The sequence below is a fragment of the Scyliorhinus torazame genome, chromosome 16 (genome assembly GCF_047496885.1).
Source record: "Scyliorhinus torazame isolate Kashiwa2021f chromosome 16, sScyTor2.1, whole genome shotgun sequence".
NCBI lineage: Eukaryota > Metazoa > Chordata > Chondrichthyes > Carcharhiniformes > Scyliorhinidae > Scyliorhinus > Scyliorhinus torazame.
In genome coordinates, this window is record NC_092722.1 from 166,201,095 (window position 1) to 166,227,318 (window position 26,224).

At 43.5% G+C, this 26,224-nt stretch overlaps 1 protein-coding gene across 2 annotated transcripts in view; it reads right to left on the reverse strand.

Moving 5' to 3' along the window:
- Positions 1–1,158: 1,158 nt before the first annotated feature.
- Positions 1,159–26,224, reverse strand: part of nrap (nebulin-related anchoring protein) — a 155,313-nt gene continuing 130,247 nt past the window's right edge. For both annotated transcript variants that reach the window (XM_072479425.1, XM_072479424.1), the window contains 10 exons: positions 25,933–26,037; positions 25,718–25,825; positions 21,538–21,849; positions 17,769–17,873; positions 16,858–16,956; positions 13,380–13,484; positions 11,639–11,746; positions 9,481–9,792; positions 5,731–5,883; positions 1,159–4,306 (listed from right to left, as the gene is read on the reverse strand). In XM_072479425.1, coding sequence (XP_072335526.1) covers positions 4,199–4,306; positions 5,731–5,883; positions 9,481–9,792; positions 11,639–11,746; positions 13,380–13,484; positions 16,858–16,956; positions 17,769–17,873; positions 21,538–21,849; positions 25,718–25,825; positions 25,933–26,037 — 1,515 coding nt within the window. In that variant the 3' untranslated portion in view covers positions 1,159–4,198. The remainder of the gene's footprint in view (positions 4,307–5,730; positions 5,884–9,480; positions 9,793–11,638; positions 11,747–13,379; positions 13,485–16,857; positions 16,957–17,768; positions 17,874–21,537; positions 21,850–25,717; positions 25,826–25,932; positions 26,038–26,224) is intronic.

Below are 26,224 nucleotides of genomic sequence, written 5' to 3' on the forward strand. Positions count from 1 at the left end.
AACAGTAGTTATATGGTCGGACATACTGTAGGTCAAGAAATATTGGGGGTTTGCAATAAAGATACTGAAATAATTGCAGATGACTTTAAACTTCATGTAGATTGAACAAATCAAATTACAAATTAGCTTCAGGAATGAGTTCATTGAGTTTACCTTGAATAGTTTCTTAGAACAATATGTATGGAACCAACCAAGAAGCTGGCTATTTTAAATCTGGTAATGTGTAATGAGGCAGAATTAATTTAAGATCTCATAATAAAAGATCATCAAGGGAAGATTCATCCAAACGTGATAGAAGACCATATTCAGTTTGAGGGTGAAAAACCTGAGTCTGAAACTAGCATCCTAAACTTAAATATAGCCAAGTAAGGTACAAAGGCAGAGTTGGCTAATGTGGACTGGGAATTTTTAAAAATTCACTCACCAACACTGGCAAGACCTGCATTTATTGCCCATCCCTAATTATACCTGAGAATGTGCTGGTGGAGGGAATGAATACTTAAGGTGATGGATGGGGCTGCCTTGTTCTGGATGGCACTGAGCTTCTTGAATGTAGTTCAAACTGTAATAACAATAATAATCTTTTATTGCCACAAGTATGAAGTTACTGTGAAAAGCCCCTAGTCACCACATTCAGACGTCTGTTCGGGTAAGCTGGTACGGGAATTGAACCTGCTGGCTTTGTTCTGCATTACAAACCAGCTATCGAGTGCACTGAGCTAAACCAGCCCTAAACCAGGCAAGTGGAGAGTATTCAATAATGAAATGAAAAAGATGAAAATCACTTATTGTCACAAGTAGGCTTCAAATGAAGTTACTGGAAGTGGTCGGAAAATTTCAGCCATATATCTTCCATTTATTTGCATGTCTATCTCTCTAGGTTGCATCTATACCATGTGCCTTGCAATAATGGCGAGTAATAGCAGGCTCCCTACCACATTTGCCCCTGCTGCCACAGCTTTACCAAAGCCACTTGAGCCTGTTCCTTGGAAATTAGCTCGCGTGTCATAGATTGGTTCATTCCTCTGATTTCCACTCCTTTCCTTGAGGAAGGAAATTACCTTTGCACATAGTCGTGTAACTGACTAGAAGCACCCCACAGGAGCAATGTATGGTGATAAAAAAGAAATCTGATGCAAATGAAAAGACAGCAATTCATTCTGAGCACAAACTTAGAATCATTTTTATTTTTGCCATCTGTGGAAAATATGCATATCTCTCTACATTTAACTTCTTACAAACTTAGGTTAGACAATCAGTCCTTGTTATCAATTGTGCAAACTGTACGAAGCCCCTCGACAATCCCCAGGCTGGTGAAACTCATACATCTTGTCAGAATTGGGATTTGAATCTAGAATATGCCGCAGCAGTTGTACCAGTTTATAAATACCTTAGATAAGAAACATTTGGTGCATTTGTGTGAGGCAAGTGAAGGGTGGCAAGGTAGACAGGACATTGAACCAACTTTGGGCAGCACGGTAGCATTGTCGATAGCATAATTGCTTCACACCTCCAGGGTCCCAGGTTCGATTCCGGCTTGGGTCACTGTCTGTGCGGAGTTGGCACATCCTCCCCGTGTGTGCGTGGGTTTCCTCCGGTTTCCTCCCACAGTCCAAAGATGTGCAGGTTAGGTGGATTGGCCATGATAAATTGCCCTTAGTGTCCAAAATTGCCCTTAGTGTTGGGTGGGGTTACTGGGTTATGGGGATAGGGTGGAGGTGTTGACCTTGGGTAGGGTGCTCTTTCCAAGAGCCGGTGCAGACTCGATGGGCCGAATGGCCTCCTTCTGCACTGTAAATTCTATGATAATTCATATTGTATCACAGAATGGGAGGATGAGGTGACACTGGGATTTCACTCTCAAAATGTTGACAGCGATAAATTCTGAGAGGAGCCAGGCCTTCACAGGAAGAGAGCTAAAAGTGGTAAACATTCAGATGGCGAATTAGCCTGAGTCACACTTCCCCTGTGGGAATTCATTCTCCAATTCATTCTCTTGAGCTGCAAACTGGCAGAGAGAATTAGGGATAGAAAATAGACATTTGAGAAAGGGGGAAAAAAAAGAGGGAAAGTAGAAGCATGTGATGGTAGACTTAGCATAAAAGACTTATTAAGTTTTCAATTGAAGGCCATCTAATTTAATTTTAATGATCTTTATTGTCACAAGTAGGCTTAAATTAACACTGCAATGAAGTTACTGTGAAAAGCCTCTAGTCGCCACATTCCAGAGCCTGTCCGGGTACACAGAGGGAGAATTCAGAATGGCCAAATTACCTAACAGCACGTCTTTAGGGACATGTGGGAGGAAACCGGAGCACCCGGAGGAAACCCACGCAGACACGGGGAGAACGTACAGTCTACACACAGACAGTGACCCAAGCCGGGAATCAAACCTGGGGCCCTGGAGCTGTGAAGCAACAGTGCTACCCATTGTGCTATCCTGCCACCCACTGCTACCGTGCCGCCCACCTTGAAACTGAGTGACCAATAAAGGTGAAATCTGATGAGGATGTTGTTATAGAATCATAGAGATTTACCACAGAGGAAGAGGCCATGTGGACCATCATGTCCATGCTGGTCCCCTCCCCCTACCCCCACCCCTCTCACCTGGTTATGGATCTCTCAACAAAGGGGAATAGGGCCTTCCTATCGACTCCACCGAGACGCATCATTATTTTATACACTTCCGTTAGCTCTCCCCGCAGCATCCCCTTTGTCCATGGACAACAACTCTAGCCTGTCCACTCATTCCTCATAACTAAAATCCTCATCCAGGCAACATCTGCATAAATCTCCTCTGGGCCCTCCCTCGTACAATTTGATCGTTCCAATAGTGAGGTGACCAGAACTGCTGACAGTACACCAGCTGTGGCTTAACTAGCATTTTATACAATTTTAGCATTTCCTCATAGCTCTTACCTTTATTAGCAGAGGCATAGAATATAAGTATCCCCACATGCCTTCTTGATGACCTTAATACCTGCCTAGTCACCCTAATGGATTTGTAGATGCATTCAAAGGTCTCTCTGTTCCTCTACACCTCATTTCTTGCACATTCCTTTGCCTTGCTAGCCTTCCCAAAATAAATTACCTCACAATTCTCCGGATTGAACTCCATTTGCCTCTGTTTCATACGTTTGACCAGTCCATTGACATCTTCCTGCAGTCCTACAGCTTTCTTCCTGATTAGCAACCACAACCCCAGTTTTTGTTTCATCTGTAAACTTCTTAAAACATTTAAGTCCAAATCATTGATTATATACTTGATTTTACCCAATTTCCTGCTCCAATAATTGGATTTCTGTCCAAAACAGGTGAGAGGTTGTTTAAATATGTTTATTTAAACAGGCCTCCCCTGCCTGTTGTCGGATCCTGATTGCAATATTTATGGGAATAGGTGGAGTGTGGGGCATGCACATTTTTCAGGCATTGAGATTAATTGCTGAGCTTTAAAGGCATGGCTAAAAGCCTGTTCAACAAAGGTGAGGTTTTTGTTTTTCCTTCGGCAGAAGTACTCCTCCAAGCCTCACAAAATTCTTTGAGCCTGTCGCCGCCCTGCACCTCTCCTTCCCATCGCCACCCCACAGCAATCTCACCCCCCAACAGCCTAACCGTCAGCTGACTTTCGACTTCAGAATATTGTCAAGCTGAAGAAGAACACCTATTTAGCACCCTGATCTTGTGGCAAAAATTTTATTCCGGTCCAAACATTAAAATGGCTTGGGGTGTCTGTCTGCTTTGTTGACGCACTTCCGATATCATGATCATTTGGCACCCAAGTAGAAAATTCCGACCCCCCCCCCCCACACAGCATTTCTGGCGGTATTTTCTGAATACATTCTGGCCCCGTGCAAAAGTGAGCCAATTCAGTACTATCAACTAGTGCTTAATTAGTTTACTCCACCATATATAATATAGTGGTATACCGTTTGTACCCAAAGGCGCATATAAAGTACTTCAATAAATTTCAATGTATATATTTTCACTTAGACAAAGAAGTTGCAAGTTAAACTGCATAATACAGAGGGGTGACTAGAAAATGAACAGGGAAAGTATCTTGCCATACAGAAGGTTCATTAATTATGTATGCAGTTTTTAACCAAAAACTAAAACAAAATGTAAATGTAGCTTATATATAATCTGGAGGAAAATGTGCCGTTTAACAACGAGAACAGCAATTAGCAGTGTTAGCATTTCATTATTTAGTGAGTTTCATCTTGCGCTTTTTTACTTGAAGCATCTCAGTCGCATCTGGCATCACATCTGTCCATGGAGGTTCTTCTGTACTTCTGTCTGCCTGAGTTTGCTGATAATAAAGAGGGAACATGAGGCCTTTAGCTTCATACATAATAACTGTTAATACTTTGCAGCCATAGTCATATTCAGTAAGATATCAATCACTCTCCCGTGCAACCATCGAGAAAGTATGATGGATAGCTTCAAGCGGTAAAACTTCAGAAATTTAGGGTGCTTCAAATTGTCCTTCACAGTAATTTGAGACCCCTTCACATTGTTCTGAGTACATAGGCCGACAAATGATTTCCTGTACTTGAGGGGTAATTATTTAACTTGGTACTCCCACAGGGACTTTCATCTGTCAGAGATCATCAGAAACCTTGGGTGCACATTGTTTTCTGACCCATCATTTAAAAAGTCTGACCAGGATATGTGATGTGCTCTGAATTTTTCAAAATGCATTTGCAACAGACAGACTACCCTCCAGGAGGAGTTCAGAAGATGATCCCGACAGTTCCCAGTTTTTATATTTCATTACATCAATGAATAGATTCCTGCAGGAATGGATCCAGGTCAGTAAAACTCCAAATGCATAATTGCAATTTAACCTGAAGGTGGGATTATTTTGAGACATTCAATTGATAGCATGTGCCTCGTGCATGTATCATATTCTTCCTGTCCCTGATGCTTTCATTTTGAATGTGGCTGTCATATCAAAGCATTATTTTCTGGTGAACTCATCATTTTACATACCCAGTGTTATGCAGAGAACATTGCTTAAAAATAGAAGACAACACATTATCTGATTCACTTATACGCCATCAATTTGTTGCACTCCCTATAATGTTCCAATGCTCATTGATACAGAGATTGCAATTTAAATTGCTGCAGTAAAGCCCAGGGAACTTCTATTTGCTGAATACGTCAGGCAAGGAGAGATTGTAAGAATTATTCTGTATTCAAATGTTGATGAAAATTTGTACAAATCTATCAATGGGAATAATTAAGGCCTGGAATTATCACAGTTACACCATGAAATTTGTCATGGCCCCCACACAAAGAGAAATCCAAACACCCAGTAATTTACTGCTAGAATGAAGCCACAAGCATCCATGGTTAATGCAAATTAATTTTCCTATATAAGAATCAAGTAAAGCAAACAGTACTAAATAACAGTGTTTTAGGAAATTGCTTATACTTTATATCAACAAGCACAATAAATCACCAACCACAGATACCTTAGATTTTTTTTTAAATCAACTCCACCTTCCCTTATTCATTATGGGCAGGATTTTCCAGTCCTTCCTGTCGGTGGAATCTTCCAGTCCTGCCGAAGGTGATCCGACCCCCCCTCCTCCCAACCATTCCCCGCAGCAATTTAGTAATTACTGACTAATTTATACCACGCAACAATTAAAGTCACATTCTCCCATGTTGGGATTAGACCATGATCACATTGTAAAGTATATTACAGATACTGATTAAAGTACGCACCATGAATTGTTCAAATTGAATGGCTGCATCTTGGGGGTCCAGCCCTTGTGCGTACGCCATATCAGCTGCACGTTTAACCATTTCTACTTTATGATAACCTGGGGGTGTCCAGCCAATGCCACGAATCCAGTTGAGGTCAGATTTGTATGCAACCTAAGAAAAAGTGAATAGTGAATGAGCAGGTATTGAAGATTTAGCTGGATTCCTACATGTTATAACTCTCACAAAGACCACCGGGGATCACTGATTGATTTCCCCATGGGCTTCATGGGATATGAGTTCCTGTGTTGAGCGGGCCCAGGCAATAGGGGCTCACCAGCGGGGCCTTATATATCGAGCCCCAGACCCAGACCGGCAAATCCCGATAGTCTCGGGTTGGGACATTTATTTCATACTCAGCTGTGGCTTCATTTGTGTTTAAGGTTAAAACTGCTTTGCCTTTTAGCGTGCATCTCCTGGAATTATTACATTGGTGACGAGGATCAAGCATGGAATTCTGAGCAGCCTTCAAAGCTTCAGAAGACAACTCTCGTAAGAATAAAAAAATAAAGCCAGAAATACATTTCTCGTGAAAGCACCCACATCCCTTGCCCACCATCAACCCAACATTCCGTAAGGATATCCTGGTGTTTTAAAAGATGGACAGATAACTCCACAGGTACCCAGCAAACCTCTCCGCAGGATCACAAATGTCAGCCACAGGGCTACTGTCGGTGCAATTGTAGAGGGTGTTGGTGAGAGCACATCTGGAATAGGTGTGTCCAGTTTTGGTCTCCTTATTCGAGGAAGGATGTGGTGGCATTGGAGGCAGTTCATAGGAGGTTCACCAGACTGATTCCCGGGATGAAGGGGTTGAAGTATGAGGAGAGATTAACTATTTTTAGCTTATACTCACTGGAGTTTGGATGAATGAGAGGGGATCTGATCGCGGTATATAAGATACTAAAAGGGATTGATAAAGTAAACCTAGATCAAATGTTCCCCCTTGTGGGGAAATCTAGAACGTGAGGTCACAGATATAGGGTGAAAAGCTTAGATTTAAAACTGAGATAAGGAATAACTACTCCTTGCAGAGGGTGGTGAATTTGTGGAGCTCGCTGCCCCATAGTGTGATGAAATCTGAATCATTAAATGGTTTCAAGGAGATAGATATATTTCCGATAAACAAAACAGGTTAAAGGGATATGGGGAACAGGTAGGGAGGTGGAGTTGAGACCAGGAAGAGATCAGCCAAGATCTGATTGAAAGGTGGAGCAGGCTCAAAGGGTGGAATTGCCTGCTTTTGCTCCGAATTTCTATGTTCCTATGTGCTGTCGAAGGGCACAACTTAGGCAAGGGTGCCAGAGTCACCAGTACTCTGGGAAATTCATCCCAAATTTGGCTACTTTATTGTCACCCCTGCACATGTTATTGAAAAGACATAAAGGTGGTGATGGCAGCACCGCAGGATGAACCTGAACAAACGTAATACAGCAGCTGCTTTCCTCGAATATGCTGGCCCATTATGACCACAGAAAATATCTAATACTGACGTGAGATGCCTCGCCATATGGAGTAGGCGCTTCCGCTCACATCAATGGACGATGGCACGGAGAAGCCCATTGCATACCGACCCGGGAACCTGGCAGACGCTGAGCGGTGTTAATCACACATTGAAAAGGACAGGTTGGCTGTTACTTTTGGCATGGAAAAGTTCCACCAGCATGTCTACGGCTGACATTTTGTACACATAACGTAACACAAGCCTTTGCTGGGCCTTTTCAAAGAAGATACAGCAATTCCCCCCAGCGCTACAGCTCAAGATTCAACATGGCAGCCGATGAATACTCCCTTGAGCACTGCCCTAGAGCACGTATTGCCAAAGCGGATGCTCTGAGTCACCTCCCACTGCCCAGGGGCTTAGCCCCTCTGCTGGAGTTGTCATGACTTTATATCTTTTAGGTACCTTGCCAGTATCGGCAAAACAGATTAAAGCTTGGGCTCAGAAGGACCCCACATTGTCCAGGTTGTCCATATAATCCTCATCTGAGGACACCCCACGGACGACATGAAGCCCAGATTGGCACTCAATAAAATGATGTCCACAGCGGTACAAGTCCAGAAACCATATATGAGTCAATTTATTTTCTGTGGGTTAATGACTGTAATAAAACAATGAATAGAGAAATGTATTTAGTGGAGTGATATTTTCAGTAAACACTCAGTATAGCATTTCAGAAAGTGTGGTGCCAGGTAAATAGCAGGGAGCTGAATTAGGATGGTTCCTCAATGCATTCCCAATGTCAAGGAGGTTTCCTGGGAACAGACTTCAGAATTCATGGTGTTAAGATCACAATTAGGGGCTAATTTTTAGATTCACCAGCAATTTTTCCACAGCAGCAATCCAGGCAATCATCAGAGGCCGAGGGTCCTTACCACAGAGAGGGGACGACGTACAGGGATGGATGCCCCACATGGCCCCAAAGAGCCATTCAGAAGGGTTTCCCCACTAATTGGTGGTGCCTATCACTCCCAGGCGGCCTCTATGTTAAGGCATCCTCTGAACCCCTGATCTGTCTCTTCAGCACCCGCATCTTTCAGTGGGGTTACTGAGGCTTCAGAGCTGCCAGCTCTCGGACTGGACCAGCGGTATCGGAAACCCAACCACCATCCTTAATTGTACGGCAAGCCGGGAAGCAGCAGTAGGCCTCCTCGATTAAATAACTCCGCCTGTCTGGGATCTGGTAAATGCAGATTCAGGACCCCCACTTGGTCCTTATATTGGGGTCTGAATTCAACCCCTCGTATTTCTATGAGAAAATAGTGGTGAGTCTAAAGGAGAGGGAACATAATGGAAATGTGATCAAAGTGTAAGAATAAAGGAAATAGTAAACTCAGCATGAAGTAATAAAATACTTATGTAAGCTGAGATTTTCCAAAAATTAACTCCTTAAAATGATTGGGTCACCATTGGCATAACAAGAATTACTAAGAAGCACTCACCTCCACACCAGAAACACATTTTAGAGAGAAAGATGGGAGGTGCAGAAAACTTATGGATCCATATTCTTTCCTAAATTGTACCTCTTCATTGTTCCACAATCCCACCCATCCAACCCAAGGTGCTAAATGGTGTTGTGCTCCAAGCCGAAATAGAAACTATACTCAAATATCAATGATGCTGCAAAATCTAGGCTCGCCAACCGAGGAAATCTTTACTGTCTTTATACCGAGTTTGTAAATTGATTTCTTCATATACTGGAATCATGTGTTCCAGTTATGTTTAGATTAGCCTACATCACTGAGAATTCCCTGAAAAAGAAAGCAGGGCTACAAGGCCGATACCAGGACTCCACAAGCATTGCCCTACACATGACGGCAGATCGCAATGGCCGGAATGTTACAGAGCCACCCCGCCCCCACGCAGCAGGCGAGCCATTGAAATCTCCGGTGGGACCAAATGATCTGGACAGCGTGAGGGGTTGGAAAATTCCACTAATCTTTCTATTTTTTACTGTGGAAAAGTGCCTGATCTGACCTTCTCCAGAAGGCCCAGCCATGTTTAGGAGCATGCTGAGGGGAGAGGAGTTCCTTGAGTTATGTGCAGTGACGTGGTAAATATATTCTAAAGGAACGTGACTACAATAAGACAATGTGCAATTTTGAGAGACATAATTCATCTGTGTGTATACTTACCTTGGTAAAACTCACAATATCTGTTAAAATGTAAATACATGATTGGTAAAATCAAGATGGAGCCTTAGTGCTTACATCACTTTGTAGTTTGTAAGCTTCTTTGGCATGCTTCACATTTAGCTGCTCAGAGTCACATGTCCACTGGTGTAAGTACTGCCTGTAGTTAACGTTACTGGCTTGCTCCTGGCTCTTTTTCGCTTGTACAAAACCAGGTTGCTCCAAGTGCAATCTGTACTTGGATTTACCCTCTTCAAATTCCTTCTTGTATTCCTTGGCACTCTGGAGTCTGCTGGCGGCCAGGAAGTGCTTCATTCTTGTATCATCATCAACACTGCGGAAGCCAATCTGTTGGCCCTTCTCTTTCACAAACGCTTGCTTGTATTTGTACTATAAGAAAGGGAAAACTTTTCAATTGAGTCTATTTACAAACAACTGACAGTATTAAAGCTCCGTATAAAACTTCCATCATCGATGAGTGCTACATCTCCAATTAGCAAATCACAAAATTGGAGTTTCATAAATGTCTATATGCATTGTGTATAATGGTAGATGCCCTGCTTATAATGTGTAAATATAAATAGCTTCTGACTTTTTTTGTTATTAGAGAATTCCTGAAATCTAACTTATTCAGTGACATTAGTACAATAGCCAGGATTTAGCGGCAGCGCTATCCCATAATGGCCGCTTAATTTCGTGAGAGGTTAAAATCAGGATTTGCAAGAATCCCGAGCGTAATTTTCTCTACCCCCTGCCAATTATACGATAAGGTTCATGCCCATGAAAAGTGCAAACCTGACTAGCATATTTTATAATAAATGTAAGTACGATTAGTGGGTTTGACACCACTACTTCCATCCTCACAGAATGTTCCCACCCACCCAACGTGTCATCACCCCGACACAAATCACTACTGGTTTTCAAAAATGCAAATCAATCATGATATTTTTTTTTTAATTTAGAGTACCCAATTATTCTCTTCCCCAATTGTGGGGCAATTTAGAGTGGCTGATTCACCTTCCAGGCATATCTTTGGGTTGTGGGCGTGAGACACACGCAGACACGGGGAGAATGTGCAAACTCCACACGGACAGCGACCCGGCGCTGGGATCGAACCCGGGTCCTCGGTGCCATGAGGCAGCAGTGCTAACCACTGCGCCACTGTGCCACACCTTGGAAACCAGTCATGATGATCGTGCCGGGAGGGGGGGGGGGTGAGGGGGGAGACAGTGAGTTATAACCCCAGGCTGGTGCAGGACATGGCGGGCAGTGCCCTGACACCCTGGCATTGCCAACCTGGAAGTGGCAGGGTGGCAATGCCAGGGTAGCAGTGCTATGGGTGGGACCACTGGAGAGCCCCATTGGGGGGGGGCCCCTCATGTGTGATGGGGGGGGAGCGGTGATTGCGGTGGGGGTGGGGTACCTATATTGGGATGGGGGGGTACTCGTGCCTGTGAATGGGGGAGAGAGGCTCCCCCTAATATTTGTGGGGGACGATTGGGCTGAAGCCTGTGAATGGGGTAGAAGCAGTGTCAGTGATGATGGGGTGGTACCAGTGATAAGGAATGGGGCCACCTTGGTACCTCTGAGGTGGGGAGGGTGGGGGTGGAATGCACCAATCTTTGTATTGTAGGAGGTAGATACCCGATCTTTGCATTGTGGGGGAGGTTGGAGGTGCCCTGATGTTGTAGGGAGGTTGGAGGTGCCCTGATGTTGTAGGGAGGTTGGAGGTGCCCTGATGTTGTAGGGAGGTTGGAGGTGCCCTGATTGGGCTGGGGTCCCGATGTCCCCTAAGTCGGAGATCAACGCCCCATCTCAAGATTCCTGGCCATGCTGGTTCCGTTATGCCCTGCCCCTCCAGCTGACTGCCTACTTCTCGCTTCCCCTTTTAAAATGCACAGAGTGTTGTTCAACACAGTGGGAAAAGCCGGCTGAGATGCCTGCCAGTTTCACAATGCTTTTCTCCCCTGAGCCAATGCTGTGCATTTTGGGAAGATTCTGCCCAACATAATGCGTCGTAAAATCAAAGTAATTTTTATTAGTTCCACAATGGTATACTTGATGTAATCTGAAAAATACGACCAAACTTCCTTCTAAACAGATGTTGAAGAGATTGTTTATGGGCTAATCAATAAAATCCTTTAGTCATCCATGTCTTCAGACCGGTTAGTTATAGTGTGATGTAAAATGAAGATAAAATCTTTGAGAAATTTTGCAGAAAAATACTGGTCCTTACATCACTGGCTATTTCCCTTGATGCTTTGGCTGTCTGGAAGGGGATAGCATCCAATCTAAGGTCATAGCCCAGTGCTCTCGTCTGTTCCCAAGATGTCTTATAAGCTTTCTGTAATAATAAAAATAACAGTTTATTTCCTCACCTCTTCTCCAGACTTGCTTACCCTATTGGATTCCAATTCAATACCATTCCTTCACCAACATCTAGGGCCAAATTTCATGAGTTACCCACGGGTGAGAAAACAGGCTGGTGGATCTGTAAATTATGGTGCCGTGCCATCAGTGGTCTGCCTACCTGTGGCCCAATTGAGGCCGCTAAATGGTCAATTAATGCCCACGTAAGGGCCTCAACCTGCCGCTGCTCCAATCTAACCACCAGCGGTAGAGGTACATGCCCAATGTGCAGCCCAACAGGGCAACTGCTGACCAGTGAAAGGGGGGGTGGCCTTCTTCCCAAGCCTCCCATGCCAGCTGTAGGTTCGCTTGCAGAGTTTTGACTCTCTAAATCCACCCTCCATCACTGCACTGGACAACATATCACCCCCCCCCCCCCGCCCCCCCTCTCGCTGGGGCCTGCCAACCCAGGCCTGGCAAAATCCCAGATTTACTTGGGTTCCAGGTCATCCATTATTGCTCTTCCTCCCGGGTCTCCTGCAATACTAGCAGTGTCCACCGTTCTAGCTTGCTGCTGGAAGGACAGAGCTGCTGTTTTATGATTGACTGGCATCTCTATGAGATGGGACATGCTCCTGGAGATAGACAGAGTCCCCACCCCATACTTTAAAGACCAATTGCACAAATAAATTAAAGCAGGGCGAGCCGGCTATGTTATGGCAAGCTTTCCTACAACATTTATGCTATGGTGCGGGGGTGCCTGTTATCAGCATATAATCAAACACATGGATTGGATACCAGGGGTTGCCCAATGGGTGGCCCTAGACTAACCATCCCTACATTCCTGGGAGGAAGCTACTAGAATTGAGCAAACTAACGTTAAACATCAATAGCAGAAAGTAAAATGACAACTTTCACTATCTACCTCAATGTCAAATCATAACAAATACCTGTCAAAAATGGATTGCTGTGTAAAGTAAATGGTACAGGAAATTGGATACTGGTTTGCATATCACACAGAAGGTGTCTATTGAAGCAGCAGGAAGCTTAAGTCATGCTGACGCTCCACGGTATCTATATGGTTATAGTTGAATGAACAGCAGCTGTTCGATCAGAAGACAGCTGTTCAGTTTTTGAATTCAGCTCATCCACATACATGTACAGGTGGATGTTGTTCTCATATCCTCTCTGGAGAATATGGGGAAAAGCGCAAGGGTTTGCAGATTAGTGAATAACTGACAAGTCAAAACAAGAGTGTGCCTTCCACGACCCATGGCCAGTAGGCCGAAGAAGTCACAGCCATCCCACTTACTATGGGCCAAATGGCCTGCTTCTGTGCCGGGTTGACTTCATGACTCTATGATTGGATGTCAAATCAACCCACAATTCAGCTCCAGTGTGCACTTGTGAGGAGCAGAGTTCAAACCCTGTACCTTCTGATTCTGAGGTAGAAATGCTACTGCTAAACCATCGTCTCATTCCATATCCGTGTGCTGACACATTGAACTGCCAATATGCTAATATGCAATATGCAATGCAATCATAAATAGACCCTCTGGTAGTAGAAAAATAATAAATAAATCAAATTAAATGGTCATGATCAGTCAATAGTCAATCCAACAACTTACATCACTGATGTTGTAGGCATTAATTCTTGCTCGTTTGAAATCAGGGTGATCGGGTGGTATTGTACATCGATGCATAGACTGTGCGTACTGCGATCTGTACAACCTCTGCGAAGGAATGAATCATTACATTAGATCTTTTTTTGAACTTGTAATCTTGTATTTTGCATTTTCCTATTAAGAAGTGCAGTTGCCATCAGCACATTGTTGAGTGTGAAAGATGAAAGCAAACAGATTTGTACTTCGTAAAAAAAATCTAATTGATATTAAACAAATTCTCCGTGCAGGAGTTCAAGCTACATTCTATAAAATTGTAGCAGCTTTTGTTGATTTTTCACGAGCGATGAAAGATACCAGTAACTGAAAATGCAATAATCTTACTGATTCTATTTGGACAGCAGTTAGTTAGCACAGTATATGCAGCGGCTGCACTTGGAAGCTGGAACAAAGTTGTTTATTGTAACACTGCATGATGGTTGTAAATATTCACTCTTGCTGGAGGTAAAATGTTTCAAACCATTTAGCCTTATATATGTTATAAAACCTTCTTTATATCAAAATTAATTACTTTATTGAGTGGGCTGACATCACAGGATAAGTTTGAAAAAGATTGACTAGAGCATTTTTAATTGACCTAAACAGCGGTTCTTAAAATAGCCGAACATTTCATTTTGCACATTACAAAGTTATCAGAAAGTTGTGCTGCCTGAAAGTAGCCCACCAGGAGAATCAGCTTAAATGAGTGGGAATGGCCCATCCCTCGTACCACTCACAGATATCCAGACAGAATCTGTTTATCCAGTTTGGTGTAGCCTGAGCTCTTAAACACAATCACTTTAGACAATGGACCCGAGCTGAGAAAGACACTCCACCAACCATCCCATCTAATCAACGTAAGCAACAGAGCTGGATTCAGTATTCCAGCTGGCTATGACCATATTTGGAAATTGGTTTGTTTGCGAATGGAGGTCATGTGATAGCAAGCTAACCCTTCGATGCACAATCAATTGCACAAAGACTAAAGGTGGGTACAACTGTGGCTTTATTACAGTCCGATGCGTGGCCTCCTGCTGCAGCTGGCGAAATGGCAGGGCACTGGAGGTCATGCATATTTATACAGTTCTCTGTGGGCGGAGCCAGCGGGCAGGAGCTACCGGCGAACCTGTAGTGCAGGTCCTACCTCACATCTCCTATTACAGTGGTTCACCACGCCCTTCATGTTAAAAACGAGGGTCAGAGTCTGACATGCCATGAGTGGGTAACGAGTGGGTCCCCCGCTCTCTTATTCTCCAGCCATTCTGCAACCGTGTGCCCTGCCTGTGTCTGACCAACTAAACACCCCAAGCAGCAGCTTCAATGTAAACCAAACAGCTGCTGACCTCACTGGTAAAAGCATGAGATTGCCCATCAAGGCTTCAAATCCTCTCTGTAAAGAATCTGGAAAAATCATCGAACAGTCATAAACCATCCAATACCTCAACCACAGCCTCCGTATATGATTGATTTTCATTTGAATTCTCTTAAACAATTTAACTTATCCTCCCTCCTTATATCCTACTTTGGTATGAGACAATCTCTTGGATGCATGTATGAGTGTGAGTTGGAGTGAATTTATTATTTTCTAACTAACGAACATTAAGGACAGTAATTTCTATTAAAACCAGCAAGAAAACCTGCCTGTGTGTGTCTTTTGTAGTCACAACGGTTAAACAGTTAAACACTCAATACACTGGCAAACAAATTCTTTGAAAAACACTTGTTGCAGTCAACCGAGAGGCAGAAGGAGAGGGGAGCCATTCTATCATTTCTTATCTTGCCGTAACTTTTTCACTCAGAGGGTGGTGAGAGTATGGAACTCATTGCCTGAAAGGGTGGTTGAGTCAGAAACTCTTGTAGCATGTAAGAAGTATTTAAATATCCACTTTTGTTGCCGTAACCTCCAGGGCTATGGGCCAAACACTGGAAAGTGAAATTAGTGTAGACAGCTCCTTGTAGACCAGTGTGGGCTTGATGGACCGAATGGCCTCCATCAGTACTCTAAATATCTCTGAATGTATGAAAACATATGTACATTTGTGGAGTAGGCTCATTGTTAACTCATATTAAACACACTTTGAGCATAGGCTGTTCCTGTAGCTCTCTAGATATGCAAATGTTGTGTTATTTCAACAATAAAACCTGAACTATGTTCCAGTCAGGCAATTCAACTGTTCTTTTGTTTACAAGTGCAAGGAACTGCCAATAGCGCTCTAGATATAACAGAACCAATACTCAGCTGGACCTGGTTGTAGCTTACTAACTAAATTATCTAATGAATGATAACTACTTGTAGTCAAGATTTAGGATTTCGGGATGATTTTAATCTATGTTCCAGATAGCTGGTCAGCACTTTATCTAGAATTGACAGGGTAAGGAATCGTAGGGGGGACATAAGTTTCAAAACTTTCCTGATCAGCACCAAGCGGTTGTCATTAACTAGTCTATAACTAGTTAAACCAGCCCCTGGTTTAGCACACTGGGCTAAATCGCTGGCTTTTAAAGCAGACCAAGGCAGGCCAGCAGCACGGTTCAATTCCTGTACCAGCCTCCCCGAACAGGCGCCAGAATGTGGCGACTCGGGGCTTTTCACAGTAACTTCATTGAAGCCTACTCGTGACAATAAGCGATTTTCATTTCATTTCATTTTCTCCTATAGGACCCATAGAAAAATATGCCAAAGGCAAAGCCTACATTGCATATTGTAATTATTGAACAGTGACTAGCTACAGCAATACATTATTCCTTCTGGCAATCGTTTAACTATTGCAAGGAGCCACCAATGTCAGCACAAACAGAATTGTTCAATTCAATCTTAAAGTCACATATACAATACCTACGCAGCCTGAAACAACAGAATAAATCTTTGGGAAGCCATAGGGCTAGACATATACAAAAAGGGCCAAATTCCATCAGTAAAAAGAGGTGGGTGTACAATGCAATGTACCCCCCAAGTCTAAAATGAACCTCAGACCTATTGCCCGATGATTATGTCAGGCTCATCACCACAGCACTATGCAGTCCTGCTCAATCTGGACTTTTGCCATGAGAGAGAAAGGAAGTATTTTGTTATTGGCTTGTGATTTTTCATGGTACTCTTTAAGGACAGAAGCATTGAATGGATATTTATTACTGAGCCACTGGCAGCGCTACATTTGACGATGCATGATTGCTCTGTTTCTGTCTCAATCCTGCTTCCTCACCCCTGTAAGTTAAGTCAATGATCGTGGCAAATTTACCAGAGAGTTTTACTTGTTTTCAACACTACAGCCAAATAAAAAGGAGATGGGTGGCATGTTCCCTGAATTAATTAGTGCACTTCTATCTAATAACATTTCCTTATATTGATGTAGAAATATTATTTTGGTCGGAGGGGATATTTGGATATAGCACGAATACATTATTGCCGCATGAAAGGATACTTGAACGTTCACCCTTAACATACATCACTGCACTGCAGGTAGCTTTTCTTGGCATGCATGATATCTGCAGAGTCGATCACACTTGTGAACTTCAAGGTATCAGGGTTCTGTCTGTATTTTTTCTGCAGACAGAGAAATTGAAAATGAGATTAAATACACTGTAATGCTGAAAAAAATACATTTTGTCAAAGTTTTCCATCGTGCACTCATCAGGACAATACCAAAGAATTCCAATGTCAGGGGAACAACAACTTTACACTGTATGAGCAAGGGATGGTTATTGGTTGGCAAGTGGACTCTAATTTTTCATCAGTATTCAAGTTCTGTACTAACAACCAACTTTAAACATACTATAGAAAAGTTTAAAATTACACGCGCACAAGAAAGATCCTCTTCCCAATCTCCGTTATTAAAGTTTCATTTATAACCAAGAACGTTTACAATACTGTGTCTTCTCATATATTTGTTAGAAATCCATTTACAAAATTACCGCCTAGAAGAGTTAAATTAGTGGTCTCAATACCACCAAACTGCAATGGTTTCATCGTAATTTCTTTAAGTTAAGCAATATCTTGCAACAGCATGCAAAGTATACATTGGGCTGCCTTTTTCAATCATGATTCGTTGTCTGATTAGTACAAAGCCAGCAGGAATTTTACGCCTTGGCAGAAATCCAGCATAACTTTGGAAACTGAATCTCTGCTTACCCGGACAAATTTTCTGGTGTCAAATTAATTTGTAGGGAAGATCTCAGAAGTGACGATAATCAATGGGGAGTGCTGCTTGTAAAACAGTTCCGAAACAAATCTCCTACTTCTGCCTGCGCCAGGCCTTACTGAAACCAGGCCTTAAACAACCAGAGCGACAGGGCTACGGTCTTGAAGAAAGCCATTTTGAAAAATCTTCAATGGCCTGACTGAAATACATACATTACCTCACTGATAAGTTCACCAGCTTTCTTCATTGTCTCAATCTGCGGGGAGCCCTGGGCCATCCACGCAACACCTCTCAGGAAGTTTAGATCAGACTTGTACTGTATCTGTATGAAAACAAGATCAAAGTATGTCTTAGGTTTTGGTCAGTCTGAAATATGAACAGCACAAGAAACAAGTCAAGAGAAATCAATCAAGGGTCTAAAATAACAGAATTACTAATGTACATACTTGCATAAGGTTTATGCAGATTGAGAACCATTATAGGACAGTGATTCAAATGTATTATTAAAAGTATACTCATGAGAATGTGAAACTGTGTGGAATTAAAACAAAACTTTGAGCACACTAAGTCAATTTGTTCCAGATCTCATGTATAATCAATCCTGCAGGAGTTCCTCAGGTCATTACCCAGGCCCAACTATCTTTGACTGCTTACCTTCCCACCTTCGTAAGGTCAGAATGGGGGTCTTCGCTGTTGACTGCAGAATGTTCAGCAACATTTGCAACAATTTGGACACTGAAGCAGTCCCTGTCCATATGCATCAGAAACTGGACAACATTCAGGTTTGGGTTGACAAGAGGCAAGTAACATTCATGCCACACAAGTGCCCAGGCAATGATCATCTTCTACAAGAGAGAATCTAACCATCTCCCCTTAATATTCAATGGCATTACCATCGCTGAATCGTCCACTATCAACATCCTGGGAGTTTCCATTGACCAGAAACTGAATGAGACCAGCCATATTAATACTGTGACTCCAAGAGCAGGTCAGAGGCTGGGAATTTTGTGGCAAGTAACCTACCTCATGGCTCATCAAAGCCTGTCTAGCAACTCTAAGAGACAAGTCAGGAGTGGAATACTCTCCATTTGCCTGGATGAGTGCAGCTCCAACAACATTTGGATGTTGTTAACCTTAAATGTTCACTCATTCCATCACCGATGCACAGTAGCAGCCATGTATACCAGCTACAGATGCGTGGCAGTAGTTCATCAAGGCTCCTTCAGCAGCACCTTCCAAACCCATGACATTGACCATTTAGAAGGATAAGGTCAGCAGATACTTGGGAACACCACCAACTGTAAGTTTGTCTCCAAGCCACAAACCATCCTGAGTTGGAACTACATCGCCGTTCCTTCACTATCGCTGGGTAAAAATCCTGGAACTCCAACCCTAACAGCACCATGGGTGTACCTACTCCACATGGACTGCAGCAATTCAAGAAGGCAGCTCACCACCACCTTCTCAAAGGCATTTGGAGATGGGCAATAAATGCTGGCCTATGACATCCACATCCTGTGAACAAATAAATGTTTGGAAAAGTTCTATCTAATCCGTTCTAATCAGGGAAAGCACTAGAATATTTATCTATTCCATCTCCGAATTGGGGAGAGTTGAATAATTCTCAGGAAATTAAGGACTTGGAGAAAAGTTTGATGGGGAAGTATGACAGATTTTCTGAAATATGACATTTCCTGTATATTGCCACTGGCCAGTTTGAAGACTGTAGTATTTCCAGGTTTTTATATTCTTACAGCTCCTTATTCAAAGTTGGGGAAATTAATGAAATGAAAATCACTTATTGTCACAAGTAGGCTTCAAATGAAGTTACTGTGAAAAGCCCCTAGTCGCCACATTCCGGCGCCTGTTCGGGGAGGCTAGTACGGGAATCGAACTGTGCTGCTGGCCTGTAAATTAAGGTACTAAACACAACTTTGCATTAATTGGAATAAATCCTTTCCAATTTTCCATATTCTGATGGAAAAAATTACTTTTCAGTCTATTAGGTCCAACTATTTGAGTTACTAAATGGCAATAATCCCTGTACACAGCATTAATACGCAATGTGCATTAAGGTTGAAGAGGAAAATAAACATTTAATGGCCTTGATACTTTTGCTTTATATTTCAATTTGTTGGGTTCAATTAGTTCCGAAAGAAAGTTAAAACAATCAATATTCTGGTTCCTCACCATTCTATATGGGAGAATATTTGGAAAGCAAAAGGACTTTTTTTTTTGTAACAGGCTACAACTCAGTTGTCCCCTTTTGAACAAGGTACGATTAAAACACTCTTTCTGACATTTAGCAGCACCCCTAAAAAAACATCACTGCCTCTGTTTTTTCCAATCAGACAGCAACCCTATCGGCTCGCTGATGAGGCAGCCTTTAAGCTTCAAGATCCTGGGAGAGATTCTCCGGTATCAGCGCGATGTCCGCCGACTGGCGCTAAAAATGGCGCAAATCAGTCCGGCATCGCGCCGCCCCAAAGGTGCGAAATCCTCCGCCCCTTGACCGGCCGAGTCCTAACCTTGAGGGGCTAGGCCCACGCCAGACTGATTTCCGCCCCGCCAGCTGACAGAAGTGCCCCGCCAGCTGGCGCGGAAATGACATTGCCGGGCAGCGCATGCGCGGGAGCGTTAGCGGCCGCTCACGGCATCCCCGCGCATGCGCTGTGGAGGGAGTCTCTTCCGCCTCTGCCATGGTGGAGACCGTGGAGAAGGCGGAAGGAAAAGAGTTCCCCCATGGCACAGGCCCGCCCACAGATCGGTGGGCCCCGATCGCGGGCCAGGCCACCGTGGGGGCACCCCCCAGGGCCAGATCGCCCCGCGCCCCTCCAGGACCCCGGAGCACGCCCGCGCCGCCTTGTCCCGCCGGTAAGAGAGGTGGTTTAATCCACGCCGGCGAGACATGCATTCTAGCAGCGGGACTTCGGCCCATCCGGGCCGGAGAATCGAGGGGGGTGGGGCCCGCCAACCGGCGCGGCGCGATTCCCGCCCCCGCCGAATCTCCGGTGCCAGAGAATTCGGCAACCGGCGGGGGCTCGGAGAATCTCGCCCCCTGACTCTATTTCTGACCCCATCTAATTGCCATGGGACACCTGGCTAGGGGTAATGTTGTAGGGGCGCTGGTTAAAGTTTTTTTTAAACTTCTTGCTTTGCTGAGTGCTCCTGCCATAAGTATTTCATTTCGACGTACTCCCCTGTAATTCAGTGTTTGCTGCCACTTCCAGCAGAAAACCCAGAGACTGGTTCCCCACAGAACTTCTTACCCCTGGCCGCAGGAAGATGGACAGTAAATCAAAGAGAAAAATTGTCAAGATAGACTACTTCTCTGATGTGTTAGGCAGGCTGGTTCGGTGTGGACTACACTTGATGCAGCGATGCGAGTAACAGACCTCTAACACTGTAGAAGATCCAACACGGTTTTATTGAATGACGGAATTAACATACATATTTAACTGTGGGTCGACCCTATACTGAACTGACTGGAGACCTTGTACTAGCCTGACCAGACTTACTAGCTCCGGCATGGTGTTTGCACTGTGCTAGCTCGTGGACTCTGACTGTCTCAGTGGCTGGGTCCAGAGAGAGCGGGAAACCTAGTGCCCTCTGGCTTTATAGTGGTAGTGTCCTGTCTGGTGATTGGCTGCACTGTGCTGTGTGCTTACTGGTCATCCTGTGTGTCAATCACTGCCTGTCTGCACTTCATTATATACATGCGTGGATATTATGACATTCTCCAGAAAACCAAGCTCCATCTCCCACTAGCAGCAAACCAGGTCCCACCTTTTAAGGTCAGGTAAGGGGATGATATTGCTCAAAACAAACTGATCGTAAATTGGCAGCCATACAATTTTCTTTTCCATCGAAGTTGACCAATTTCTTGCCGCGCCCACCAAACCTACTGCCCATCTCTCCCTGTTTCCCCCCCCCATATGACTTAACAAACAGAGTGATTTAATGCTAACATTGGTTTGTTGGTTTACCTCGCTCTGCTGATTGTAGGCTCTTTTTGCCAATTGCATCTTCATGTCACATGGTAAAGCCGTGTAGGCATGAATCAACTTCTTGTAACCCAAGTCACTGGCCAGGGCCTGGGCATTCCTAGCATGCACCAGATTCACCATGTCCAATGATGAGTGGAACTGCGTTCTACTTTCTTGCGATTGTTTCTTGTACAGCTTTTCACTCTGCAACTTGCCAACTTGCATGCAGTGCAGCATCTTGGGGTCATCCAAAATGCTTCTAGCACCGATATGTTTTCCCTTCTCCCTGACAAAGGCATTCTTGTATTGATACTGAAAGAAAAATGGATGCCATTATTGAAAGATCCACATCTTCCACAATTACTGGAAAGTCAACACTTGCTGTACCTAAGGTTGGATTTTAAGCCTTTTCTACTCAAGTGGCCACTTTGGCTTTACTATAAAGTTTCAAAATAAGTAAAAATCAACATTTTTATTTTAGGCTTTAGTTTACTGCAACAGAAAGCTACTATCTTCATTATCGGGATGATGAATCGACTTTAGAGGTCTTGTGGCTCAGTGGGTAGTGCCCCTGCCTCTGAGCCGGATGCTCTGGGTTCAAGTCCCACCCCAGGACTTGTTGATCCCAGAACAAGCATTCAGGTCATGGCCAAGCAGTTTAATGGTCAATCGACTCTTCCAATATGCCCATGGCAGGTGGGAGAGATTCCTGCTCAGCCATTATTGACAGCGTGTCCTGCCAGTGTATCAGTATATGGCAGGAATTCCGCAAAAAAAGGCAAGGTGAAGAGTGCATCCTACACCTAACGAACACAGCTGAAGAATAAGAATCTACTAAACTTCATTCCATCCAGTAGACAAAGTTAAACATTCACTTTATCTGATAATTTCAATGTGTTAAGCATTAAATTTCCACTTTGCTGGATTAGTTATATTGCTTAACGCACGTTATTAGACAGTTCAATTATTTTCACACAAAATGCGACTGAATTATCATTAGCAGACTATATACATGAAATAACCATTTTATAATCTGAGTTACTGAACAATGGAGAAGATGTTGGAAATTAGTGCATATTTTTCCAACAGACATTCAACGTGCCCAAAACCTTCTCAACAGCAAAAACTTAGGGTGAGCAGGATTTTCCAGTTCCGTCGAGGTTGACCCCTGCTATGGGTTCCCTGGTGACAGAATAGGTGCCATGCAAAATGTCATAGACTGCAATAGGACCAGAAGGTCCCATTAGTGGCAAATGATGAACCTACTCCGCCATGGGAAAACACTTGTACTTCACTGCGTTGGAAGTACTAACTGCAATCTGTATGGAAGCCATTATTCTTTAGTCTTTACATTAATATAATCATGTATTAATATTATTATAATACATATGGCCTGATTGCTACAGGTTACTACACTGAGTGTGGCAGTGGGCCTGTTATAAATGAATGAAATGGCAATTCTGAATTTACGTGAGTCACCAGATGGCATTCAATCTCTAGTTAATTTAATTGATGCAGGCGGTTATCCTGACCGTTGTGGCAATACTATGCTCAGCAAAATGTGCAAATTTCCTTTTCAAATGTGGGAAGGTTGTTCCAGATTTTCCTAAAGGAATAATGATGAGGCTATCAGTGCTCATCGTTATGGAGGAGTAAATTGGACAACCAATCTCCAGTGACTGCACTCATGCAGTTAAATGCAGAAATCAGAAAGTAGCACCATAAAGATATCTTGTCAGGAGAGTGGACATTGAAACATAATGAAGGCATGAAATTACCATGTTTTTGTGATGGATACTCACTAAACCCTCCACAAAATATTAGGGCTTGCTCATTCAAATACACAAGAAGGTTCACTGTGTGATATTATTAATTACTTCCAAACAACATTTCTGGTACTGAATGCTTTCTGGTACAAAATACTAACTTTTACAGGTATGGAGCCTCATACCTTCCAATTTTGATTTTTGCTGAAAGTTTTGGAAAATAAAAATTTAAATAAATGTTTTAAATCTTTTTTTGACTCTTGTATTTCTCTCTCTCTCTCTCTCAGTCCCACCTCTCTTTCCTCTCTTGATTTCACTTTCTATACATGATTTGCATTAAATGTTCTAATTTACGCTTCCTGCTTCAGACTCTGTGAACCTCATTAAGAATTCTTCAAACTGATTGGTTATGAAAGTACAAAGTTCCTTGGCTTGTTCACACAAATCCCAAATATTGCATAGAGGATATGGATTTTTAATCAGAGGAAGTTGCTTCCCAAATCTATAGAAAGTCTGTGGACAGATGTGTGTAGCTCACTGGACACCATTCCTTTGGCAGTGATCACAAATTCCAACCCAAATGCTTACCAGTAGCAACGCTGCTGATATTTTACACCACTATCCCAAGCACAAAATTAATATGATAAATATTCAAATCATTACAGGATAACCATGGTGGATGCTATGATGTAAACTGATTGTTAGACATCGCCTAACAGCACCAGAGACCTGGGTTCGATGCTGACCTAGGGTAACTATCTGGGTGGAGTTTGCACATTCTCTCTGTGCCTGCATGGGTTTCCTCCAGGTGCTCCGGTTTTCTCCCAAGGTCCAAAGTTGTGGATTGGCCTTGCTAAACTTTTTGCCCATGGCAGCGACACTGCCAGGGTGCCCGGATGCCCTGATGGCACTGCCAGGGATCGGGTCATGAGAGGGCCATGCCCATGAAAGGGGGTATGAGGTTGGGTATGAAGGGTGGAGGAGGGATGAAGGGTGGGCATCCTGAAAGAGGGGGGGGTCCAAAGTTGGGGTGGGGAGGCCTGAAAAGAGGTAAGGGGTCCTTAGCGACACAATAGTGGGGTGTCCTCACTTGGGGGGGGGGGGGGGGGGGGCTAATGCCTATGTATGTGGAGGGTGACATTGCTCATGGGTGGGGGGGGGGGGGACTCTCAAGCTCACTTGGAGATTGGGGTACCCTTTCAAAATAGCAGCCCAATCTGAGGAGTCGGACTTGCAGGTGAGTCCAGCTCCGCTCCATCCCGCTGAAAAACTGTCTAAGCATTGGCTAGACCGGGGAGCAGAGACACCCCAAGTCCCAAATGGCCGATGAGAAACAACTCAACAAACGCATTCAGAATGACACTGAGAAGTTATTTGGTTAAATCGCACCCATGATTTTATGATTCTTTGATTGTCTATCGTTGAGCAAATTTGGTAATTGTGAAAAAAGCAACATTTCCATTTTTCATCAAATCTGTTTTTAGGATATTAGCTGTTAACATAGTTAAATATTTTTTCTATAGTTCAATGGGGACATAAGTGGGGAAAGAGGTCCAAATGCTGGTAACTCATCTCTTGCCTGGAAAATGGACACACAGCAGTCGAAAACCTGGCGGAAACCTTGTGCAACATTTGCCCCAGGTGAACTCTTAGACAGGCCTTTAAGTGAGCGTCCATCACTCTTGGTGGAATCAGGCAATTCAGATCTGTACATTAGGCTGATAGGTCTGTTGCAGAACCCAAATTACAAATATCAAGGAGAAATGGGCCAAGGAATAACGACACAGGCCTGTCACATTTTTTTTCAGACTTTGAAGGAACCACAGCACACTTCTCCCAAAAGGTCATTCAATTTTTTTTTTTAAATAGAGCGGTTATGAGGAGCAGGTCTCCAAAAAATGTTCGGCCCATTTCAGGGGTGGGATTCCCCGGTTCCCCCAGCTGCGTGTTTCTTGGTGCCATGTTGCTCGCTAGTGGCAGGATTCTCTGCTCCCGTCGCTTGTCAATGGGATTTTCCATTGAAGCCGCCCCAGGCCATCGGGAAAGCACGGGCGGTGGTGTGCTGCCAGGGGAAACAGGGATTCGCAACAACCAGAGAACTCCGGCCTAGTTCTCCCTGCACTCCCAAATAGCCCTTACCTGCTATACTCCCCATGCAATACCAGCTGACTTTGCTCCAGTACAGCCAAGCAAGCTGTAGCAAAGGGCCTGTTTCATGGCTCACTGAAAATGTTAAACCTGAACATGAAAGTGGAATACCACATTGGATTGGCACTATGAGCACACTACTGACATCTTGAACATGCAGCATCCAATCTGACAATTTCTCCCAGCTGTTTCTTGATTGTAACTGGTCACAAATACGAATTGCAAAAATAATTTACATGTGAGAATCGAACGAGAATTCCACTTACATCACTTGCTATTTGCCTGGAAGCTTTTGCACTCTGGAAGGGAATGGCTTCAAGTGTCAGTTTATATCCAAGAGCTTGTTGGTTGAGCCATGACTGTTTGTACCTCACCTGCAGAGAGGTATACAATACGAATTTACCATTGGTCATGTATTTATATTTTTAACAAACAGAAATTAAAGAGATCAGTTCAGGACAGTACTAAGAGAAGGTGCTACCTCACTGAGATTGGCTGTATTAATTCTTGCCAGAATGTGGTCAGGTGAACCAACAACTGAAGTGTAATGATGTCGCGCATCTTCTCCTGCAGCTTTGTAAAGGCGCTAAAAGACAAATAGTCAAAATATTTACCCGTCTGTCTTGTTCATCCTTCACCTAGTAATATTCACTACATTTAGAGTCCAATAACCAGCATTTAACAAATAACATCTTGGAGCAAACACAATAATTTCCGGTCTTGGGAGATGTGGGATAACAGTTAACAACAATAGAAAGAAAGACATTGGAAAG